General features: G+C 42.1%; 1 protein-coding gene across 1 annotated transcript; it reads right to left on the bottom strand.

Moving 5' to 3' along the window:
* Nucleotides 1-2,140: 2,140 nt before the first annotated feature.
* On the bottom strand, nt 2,141-9,324 carry LOC137936145 (potassium transporter 6-like). The gene is made up of 8 exons (XM_068780702.1): nt 8,466-9,324; nt 7,888-8,380; nt 7,720-7,773; nt 5,782-6,042; nt 5,637-5,689; nt 4,896-5,019; nt 4,554-4,808; nt 2,141-3,870 (listed from the first exon to the last, which is right to left on the bottom strand). The coding sequence occupies exons 1-8, from the start codon at nt 8,502-8,504 to the stop codon at nt 2,816-2,818; spliced, it is 2,334 nt and encodes a 777-aa protein (XP_068636803.1). The 5' UTR covers nt 8,505-9,324; the 3' UTR covers nt 2,141-2,815.
* Between the last annotated feature and the right edge of the window lie 845 nt (nt 9,325-10,169).

Raw genomic sequence — 10,169 nt, 5'->3', positions numbered from 1 at the left:
AAGCGAAGTCTGGTAGTTAAAAAGAGTGCGAACAAGTGAGAGAGCTCACAAGGTCAGCTTTTAACCTGAGTCCAGATTACGTTAAATGCCTTATACCAGCGTGACTTAAAAGGTCCATTTTTCTCAATATTTACTTTCTGTGCCATTTTCAGTTAGTAGTATTAATTGCCTGTGGAATTCCGCCTAATTAAAATCCGGATAAGATCCGTCGGCTACTCCTCGTAAAAAGGGTCAGCCGCGGGTGTCGTTAAATTTTTTTTATTTACCAAATCTGCAAGCAAGTTTTGCAAAAATACCGAAATTGTCCCATTGAAGGTGGCACATGCAGTAGTGACGGCGAGGAGACGGAAGAGAGAAAGAGAGAGAGAGCGGGCGCGCAGGAGTAGATGAGACAGGTGAGCTGTTAGGGAAAGGTTTGATAATTTTGACAGCTGGTAACACGTCTTGGACTCGCGCCCGGTTTCAAAAACGCGACGACTCGACGGGCGTGACTGACACCGCTCGCCGCTTCCCGACTTAGACATCACTTTAGAAAAGAATTTCGAATAATTACCAAAATAACCTCTCCTTGAATCTTTTGCGTGAATCACGATTACCTGCTTACCGACCCAGCCTCCGGACTGGTTCACGTCAACGGGAGCTCTTCTCGAAATTTGCCAAACTGACTTCTGCCGTGAGCCGTTTCTTTCTGGAAAACCCAAAATCGAACCCCATTCGAGTCAAATGATTACGTTTGCATGAAATGTGAATTCGTATTCCTCGGTTGGAATGGAATTTCTGTCGACTGGCGCGCGACTCGATCGATTGGCGTTTACGTAAATATGATCAAAGCTCGGCGCTGTTTCGCAACGAATACCACCTGCCCGACTCGTATTAAAATCTAAGATAATCGTGGACACTCCGTTTTCAACATCTCCATCGAATACAGTACGGATGAAGAGCACGTGGAGACTGGTTCCTCGTTCTCGGCGAAGCCTAGGCCCACGCTTGAACAAAAAAGGACGAACGGTCCGTCGCCAAGTGGCGCCCATAACGGACGGAAGCTTCGAAGTGGGGCCCGCTTTATCCGTTTGCGGCAAGAGTAATGAAGAGAGAGAGACGAGGGTGGGGGGGGGGGGGGGTCAGCTCGTCCATTTTCCAGACACGAAGGTGAGGGAGATTTAAAACGAAGGGTGGTGTGGGCCCACCAGAGATATGGTCTGGAATGTTCCAAAACCTTTTTTTCTGGTGAAAACTTGCTTCTCCACTACTTATCTTCTGTCTGAAGCCGCCGATCTGATTCTGATCAGACTAAACGATTATGCGGGCCCCCCCCACATTGTAGGACAAAGGGCCCACAGGCACTTTTCCCAGAATGCGTGTGTAGGGGGGGGGGAAGGAATTTCGACGTCCAAGCATGGATAAGGTTTTCAAAGGAAATAAATGAGAATCGATAGCTCTCTTTAAATAAGAAACATTGACGCGTTCGCTTCACACCATCTTGTTTTTCTGGTCAAAAGTTAGAAAGATCGCCTCATTGGGCGGTTCCGATATTCATTCTTCTGGGTGGGCCCAGTGTAAGGCGTGGGAGGTACGGTCAAGCAACAATATCCCGTAACGGATAAGAAAAAGCGAAGTTGTCTATTTCTTTAATGGAGTCACGGCAGCTTATTCCGTCGAGTTTTTAGGGGGAGCAGGTCTGACTGATCCGGAGTGGGCTCCATGGTTTCTTTTTTCTCTGTTCGTGGGAGAGTTGATGATTTTGACGAAACTCGGTTTTTGACTCGGGCAAATGGGTTGGTTTTTTACTACAATTCCTTTCCGTTTAAACAAATCAGAAACTGATGTGGGCGAGTGGAGTTGTTGATAAGAAGAAAAGCAAAAGAGACTCCAATGAGGAGGCACAACACCCCTTGGTGGCATGCTTACTGCTGCATCTGCTGTTCAACACTTGGGTTTTTTCTCCCAGGAAGACTAACGTTTTGTTTAATATCTTGCAAGGATTAGATAAGACAGTAGACATGTTCTTCCTGTCTTTTTCCTATAAAGAAAGAAAACCCAGTGTTGATCCGTAGAATGATGGAAGAGTCGGTCATTAAAAAAATAAAAAGAAGGAGAAACGGCACGTATCTTTGTCATGCTGGGGAGGCAAGAACCGGAAAGTGCAGGATTTTATTAATTGAGTAAAGAAAGGCATGCATGCACAGAAGGGGTTTGAACTTTGAAACAAGCAATTGGATTTTCTTTAGGTTCAAGCAAGGGGTGCGCATCGATCGCTTATCCGGAACCAGAAACAGTAGTCTCAAAGCGAGTCTCCGGCTGGCGGATGTCAATTCTCCCCCACTAACGACTACTTTTAGTGGGAGGACTTTCAGTCTTGGCTTGCTGGACTCGTTCTCTCCCGGAGGATGACAGCCCATTTTGCTTGAATCGGTGAAACTGTTGAATTTTCAGCACGCATGCTTCCTCGTTCCACGATGCTCTTGTCTCAACTCTTGCATCGTCGTTCCAACAAAATCATGTTCCCTCCCTAATTCCATCTTTATCTCACTAAAATAAGGACAGACCAGATTGACTTCCATTTGCTCTCGACCTGTTAAGGTCAGGTTTCTTCTCCATTGACCCCTGCGGTGTTTTGTTTCTTCCCCAAATACGCAAATTCCGACTGTGGAGCCATTTTTGGATTTGAAGGCTGTCTGCTTCGAATTGGGTGTTTTTTTTTTTTTTTTTGTTCTGAAAAACTTTTAATTTCTTCCAGAAACGCTATTAATCTGTATCATGTACAAACTTTTCATCTATGCAACCATAGTGGCGATACAAAACTCCCTTTCTCCAGTCAGACATGATAAATCATACCCACTTCAAGCGTACAAGTATGTGAAATGCTCAGGGCGTAAGCTGGCCCCCTGCAATTCCTTCTCAAGAAATCATATCCTACATCAATTACCATCTTCTTCAACAAACTTGACCCACGCTTTGCTCTCACGTATGAATGGCCAAGTATGAATGCCATCCCAGATTCCCTTGCTTCCATCAGCTCTTCCAACTCCTCCCTTGCACTGACCTCCATTCTTGGGCTACTCTCTGGCAACACGAACCTCACCCTTTTCTTCACCCCCACTGGAGAGTGGATCTCCCTTAACTCAGATGTGCCTGCTGAATCAGTGTGCACACTGTCGTCACCTTCCCATAATTTTATTGAATCAATACGAGTTGATGTACCAACGACAGTCATCCTTTCATCTTCCTTCTCCAACTCATCCGATCCAGTGGTTTCTGGTCTTTCTGATCGGATGAACTCTGCTATACTACAAACAAGGTCATTTTCAAATTCTATGTCATCTTTATGTACATCCCGGTATCCATAACGTACAATACACCTATAAAGTCTATACTCTTTTGGCCCAATTCGGCCCACTAGGAACCGTTCTTCGGGCTGAACATGGGGGACTGGAACAGATTTGATGCAGAGAAAAACGAGGACTTGATGAAACGCAGGCAGGTTTGTGACAAAGTGAGAAAATATGGCAGGTATCCCAGAAACAAGCTCAGTGTGTATGAGCCCAATCCCCCTAACACGTACAATACCTAGACTGGGTCCAAGGCTCAGCAACCAATTGATAGATACTTTGTTCTGGACGTCAAATTCGTATTTCTTGAGCGTTCCATAGTGCCAGACATACATTACAAGCATGAAGATCATTGCAAGGGCGATGGGGACCCATGCACCTTCACGAAACTTGATGAGAGAAGCAGAGAAGTAGAGGGCTTCAATAGAACCAAAGAAGAAGATGAAGAGCACGGCAAGGATAATACTTTGGTGCCAGCACAGGACGATCACCAGAGACATCAGGCAAGTGGTAACCAGCATCACTGTTATAACTGCCAAACCTATTTAAATGGAATTTGGAGGAGTCAGATTTAACACAGCAATGCACCACATGCATGATGACTGTGAGACATTGGAGGCATATATTCTGATGCAACAACAGCTTTTTTGAAGCTGTGCACCTACTGACTGTCAGCATGCATGAAATTGTTTAACTGCTTTGGATTGTCTTACGATTCCTATGCAAGAGAACAATAAAGCCAATGGTATAAATCACCATTTAACACCTTTCACATGGACATGAGATGGGTGTTATAGCTCATCCAAGCAGAATTAAGGAGTACATTTTTGCTGCTAGGAATGGATTTTTATGGAGTGATACACCCATTTGGTGCTTTAAATCAGCCAGACTAGCAAATGCACATAATTTGGCTGGTATAATATCCGATACCAACACTGATAAAGCAAACCATGGAAGTACCAAAGGGCGAAAAAACCCACTTCACCTTGCTAAACAAGGAAATGTCTTTTAAGTATGAAATAACTGGGCTAGATAGTTAAATGGACATAGACTGCACAAAGTTTATTGGTTTCTATTCACAGAAAACAGTAAGTGTTAGTGATTTGTGCACTGAAGAGGTCTCAGCTTGAAGTGACTTAGAAGATAGCATATGCAGCTAACATAAGAAACCAAGTTTGATATTCATGGGAAGGATAAAAACATTTAATATTTAAAAGTACATACCTGATGCATTACCCATGCGTTTTGTGTCTCTAAAACCCACAGTTACAGCCAAGCATAGAAGCATTAGAATCCAGTTGATCTCTGGGATGTAAATCTGACCATGAATCTTAGAAGATGTGTGGACAATCTTCACCCTCGGAAAGCAACCTAAAGAAGAGCACTGTTTGATGATAGAGAAAGTTCCTGTAATGATGGCTTGGCTTCCTACAACAGCTGCAAGGATGGCTATAACCAGAACAGGCCACCGTAAACTCTCTGACATAATTTAGAAAAAAAGAACGCAAATGTCAGAAAGTCATCTATCACTAAAGGCATCTCAAAAGGAGAGGCAATAATCGATACCTGGAACAGAGACATAGAATCCAATTCTGTAGTCATTTTCGATTGCATGATGCCTTGACAGATATGCAGCTTGCCCCATGTATGCAAGGATCAAAGAAGGATAGACAAAAAAAGTAAAAGCAATCTGCAGATTGTTCACAAGCAGTAAGAAAGATGTTTACAGTTACATTCTTTTGTGTAGTCAAATAATACTTATGTCATGCCAAGGACGACCATAAATAAAATTGAGAAGCCAACACCCTACAAAATTGAACTAACATCGATATAACTATTATTTCCATTCATGCTCTCAATGAGACAATTGTGTACTAATTACATGCCATTGCCTAATATAGGAACAACACTATAATAAACAGAATCTGTTGGGTGTCTGACCAGATGTCTCATGTCTTTGAGACATGATTACTCATCCCTCAATGTGCCCATAGAGTCAAACACTCAATCTGCCACCCACCGACCAGAGGGTCATTTGGTGGTACATAAAACCAATGCACTCAGTTTTTCACTATTTTTAACCTGTAAAACCTCTAGGTGTAGACCATCCAAGAGATGTTTTGAACTACAAACAGTTGTCAAAGGTGAACGTAAATACATTTTTGCCCCCACATGTTAAATACTCGAGAAGTGAACCATTTTCTGTCATTTATGCTCTAAGACATACATCGGTCCCCTCATGTTCCCTCACAATCTATATCATGTAACTTTTAGTTACCAAACAGTATTAACCTTGAAATTATATACCTTAATTGAAAACTGAGAGAAGTGTCCAAGATCTGCAAACATGGCTTCTGAACCTGAAACCATGAAAATAGGTAGCTGAAGATTTGTTTAAAAGACAAGAATAAGATAAGAAACGAACAATTCATTAATTAGCAAATTTAAATACCAGTAATACACAAAAGAATGCCACCCAAGGACATCCAGCCTCCTCTCTGGGTTTTCCTCAGAAATTTGTACATGTAATATGGGGACAGTGCTTGATATACATGTGGGTTCCAGTGGAGGATGTTATATAGACCAATTGCACTGATGCATAGAAGCCACGTTACGACAATTGGTGCGAACAGGAATCCTACACGATGGGTCCCATAGTGTTGAAGTGAAAACAAGCACACGAGTATGACACAAGCCACAGGAACCTCAACATCTGCAAAATTTTCAAAATTTTAGTTAAATGCATATATAAGAAAGTGGATAGCATTTACGTGACCAAAAAATCGAGCCAATACTAAGAATATCAAATTAACGAGAATTGTTGCTGTAAGGTGGGCAAACGTTCAAAACTTCAAAATCACCATTTCCCAGATGAAAGACCAAATTGGTTTCGAAGTGTGTCTACAGGGCTCTAGAAAATCCTGTTGCTTCTTCCCATTAGAAATAGGTATGACGAAATACCCAAGGAACATTCAGAGAGTCTTGCCGACAAAAAGAATCCAGACCAAGGGCAACATAAGATGTATCACATGACAAAAAATCAGTGAAACATATAGAATTCAATATGGAAATTCAAGCTATTACTTGTGCTTTCTCGCCTTCTGCTGTGCAGCACCTCACACACATGCATTGACCAACAAAATCTATAGCATATTTCCCTGTAACTGATCCACTGTACTTGATTCCCTAGCAGCCCCTCAAGATTCATCAGACAGCCTTCCGAAAAGAGCAATCCATCCTTAAGGACTATATAAACGTCTAATAGATCTCCATGTAAAGCATCCTTGGACAGAGTAGGTCATATCCTCGATAACATACTTATGCACAGCATCAAAAAGCTTGATATGTGATCATCATGATATGCAGCATAGCAAAGCATCCCCCCTAGATCTGTTGGGTGTATTCATCATGAATTCAAGCTTCAACTACTACAGAGCAGAGGAAAAGGGACAAAGGTGCAGTTATCTATCACTTGCAGTCAAATGATTCTCTACTTAACAGAGCTATTCTGTGTTGCAATGATCTCCCATATATCAAGGAAAGAGTTACAGCTAAAAATTTTAAGTGATGTTGATAAAACACACTGATCAGTCATCTTAAGCTCTCTCACTCCTTTATATGGCTGTCATACATTTGCTGACTGTTTCTATATCTGAAACCATTTTTTGCAGAAAATTCTGAGAATCCTTAGAATCAACTACACCCGTTTTCTAAGGCAAAACTCCCAAATGTATGATTAAATTTTTTTCACCATTTCATTGACCTAAATAGGTTTTGAGGATCTGACCATCATAAATTTCATACTTATCCACACTCTTTTACCATGAATTAAGATCACTGATGTAAGCTGGCAAGTCACAGCCGTATCACTCAACACTAAATGGAGATGTGACCCAACGTTCCGCTTCTGAATCTAGAAATACCCGCAGAACTATTTCCTAGTGCAAAATTACGGACTTGGCATGTGCATGGAGCTTAAGACCGCTATGATCTAATAGCTCATCAATGACAACTAACAAAAAAAAAATTCTATGCTAGATTATTCAAGAGATGCACAGGAGACCACATTTGCAGACATGACAGCGAAATGCATAAAACAGTAAGACGATCAAGATGCACAGGAGCCCTCATTTGCAGACATGACAGCGAAATGCATAAAACAGTAAGACGATCAAGATGGACCACTTCAGAAGCTCGTTGGGTTCTTAGGGCTGTTAGTTTGCCCATGCCACCTTCCTGTTTAAAACTCTGGCTACTCTGTGGTTCATGTGGTGAATTCTTAACGACTCCTTTCACGTGGAATATCCTCATGACTAAGCTTTCCATGTTCTCACCACTTCACTTGCTGCGGACTTTCTCAAAACAGGTGAAACAGGGTTAAGAATCTTACATTTATGATGTTCTTTAGCCATGGAAAGCTCCACCCCTGAGACGGCTGAGAAAACTGCAGAAGCCACCACAATCCAAGGGTTTATTAGGTACATAATCTGCATATTAATTTACTACTCCAATTCCCAAGAGAAAAAAAAAAAAACTCCTTCCCCATCAGATTGAATACCTGAAATTGCTGGAGTGAGTACTCCATCGCCAATGACCATGCAAGTCCCAATCAAGGCTAATACCAGCAAAAACCTCTGCAACACCCTATGCTTCTCCAATAGTGATTTCAGCCGGGATCCTACGGTTGTGTGGGGCCGAGGACTACAAAAAGCATCCTTCTTATAGGCCGAAAGCTCTTCATCCGCCACCTGACAATTGGGCAGGAAACTTACACGAGCGTGACGGCAGAGCTTTGAATAGAGGGCGAATGTCCCCCCCTCACCATTATCGTCTGCGCGAAGCACTAAGAACACATACTTGAGCAGTGGTATTAATGTAAGAGTCCAGAAGACGAAAGATAGAACCCCGTATATCTCTTCGTTCGTTTCTGAGTGCTGAATATCTTCCGCGAAGGTGCTTTTATAAACATAGAGTGGGGAGATACTTAGATCCCCATAGACAACGCCCAAACTCTGATACGCCAATGTCAATACGGTCCTCCACGATTCTTTCTACAAACAAAAATGGTAGAACCGATAAATTTTGTTACTCAAGGTAGATAAATAAGCTTCCGAGTCTCGCGAAAAATCAGCTTACCTTGAAGTTTTTCTGATAATCACTAGCTTCCAGATCCATACTGAAAGGCTCAAAATCTCAAGATAGTCATTTACATGAGAAACTATTTCATAGCAAGACAAGTCAGAGAATGAAACAGCCTCCTGAATGACTAAATAAGATAGAGCACAGCTTCAAGTAGTGAAATAAGTGATGGTCTAGATAAAGAAGCCTGAAACAGGGGAAGGTCTTCAAATGCATAAAAATCCTAAATTCTTGAACCAATAGCGACAGTCAAGATTGAAAAAACTCATTTCGCTGCAATGTCTCGAAAACACCAGTTTCACAGATGAAAAGACCAAGATAGTGAGCTGATTTTTGAGCAGATACTGATTTGCAGTCTTCAAAAACCAAACTACACTGCTAATCATTAGAAAACAATCTCTCTTCAAAAACCAAACCACCGAATCTTTGCTAAAGGAAAGCCATTCTCATCTCGAGTATTGGAAACCATAATGAGACCTGAACGAAGAGACACCGTCTCCAATTCCTGCAACACCCTAAAAAATTGGTTATATCTTAAACCGGAAGAACAATTCTTGGCAAGTCCAAGCAGTAGTTCAACAACAGACTTTAAAAAACTCCTAAGCAGATGGGGAAACGCCAAAAACTTGAGAGTTGGGACAATAAAGAAAGACACGAAATGGGAAGAGGCGCCCAGTAATAGAAAATTGGTGATTTGTTGTTAGGGAGTTGGTGCGTTTTCTCTGATTTTGCTTCTATCTTCCCGTTTTCTTCTTGAACTTCAATTACTTGGACGTCACCTCTTTCTCTCTCCAACTGGCTCTTAAAAAGCGCTCGGAGAGGCTTTGGTGCCGTCCCTCCTCCAGAAGCGAGCTGAACAGAGCAGAGCAGTCTAGCGAAGAGAATCTTCCTTACACGGTAACTGACTTAGCAGACCGCTGTGTCTGTCACCTAAAAACGGAATTTCTCACTATTCAGTTTTCTCCACGATAGTTCGTTCACAGTTTCGCAGCGAAGCTCCCAGAAATGCGACAGTTGTGGTACCGGTCACTCGGAAGAAACTCGTATGCTCGACTCGTCTCATGATAGCACTCTTTACGTACTTGTAGCACAAAAATGACTAAAACACCCCTACATAGTGTTTTGCCTATTTTTTTGGAGATAATAGGGGTGTGCATTCGTTTTGGTTGTTACGTATAGTTGACTTGTTGGGCTGGACGAGTAGACAGGCAGTGAGAAATGCTTCTCGCACGTGGAGATAGCAAGATTCGATTGGGCCACATGTGGGCCATGTGTGTTCGTTTCTTGAGACGGTCCAGCCGTCCAGTGTGGGCCATCATAAATGGTCGCACATGTTAAAACTGATCATGATCTTTTCACAAAAAATAAACCAGATATTATTAGATCCCAAGAATATCCCAACTAAATTCTTCTACTTAATATGGTAATCTAAAGCTCGTAGCAAGTTCCAGAAAGGTTTCCAACACGCAAACTCCATAAAATCTGGAAATAGATTGAAGTCATTATTCATGCTTTGATGTAATCACAGTCAAAAAGAGCAAAATCTCCTCTTTTAGCTTCCATCAAATCTGTCATAATCTAACTAACCATCTGGGTCGTGATACACGCGGCCGCCGGCCATTATGAAATTCTACTCACGAGACTTCTAGACTCTTCATCTTTGCATTGCAGCCTCCGTCGACTTCAGTTGGGACGACGATG

Source organism: Aristolochia californica, unplaced genomic scaffold (genome assembly GCF_029961685.1).
Source record: "Aristolochia californica isolate CCGP_79_NKW_82.1479 unplaced genomic scaffold, dmAriCali1.0.hap1 SCAF_7, whole genome shotgun sequence".
Classification (NCBI taxonomy): domain Eukaryota; kingdom Viridiplantae; phylum Streptophyta; class Magnoliopsida; order Piperales; family Aristolochiaceae; genus Aristolochia; species Aristolochia californica.
Note: the sequence above shows the minus strand (reverse complement) of the source record. Positions and strands in the feature narration are given on the sequence as shown.

Bases quoted from the DNA above. Each gene is read 5' to 3' on its own strand.
- LOC137936145 (XM_068780702.1), bottom strand. From the start codon at position 8,504: ATGGATCTGGAAGCTAGTGATTATCAGAAAAACTTCAAG. The intron at 6,043-7,719 runs GTAAGATTCTTA...AAAATTTTGCAG, and splicing joins GGCTAAAGAACATCATAAAT to ATGTTGAGGTTCCTGTGGCT. The intron at 5,020-5,636 runs GTATATAATTTC...AACAATCTGCAG, and splicing joins TCTCTCAGTTTTCAATTAAG to ATTGCTTTTACTTTTTTTGT.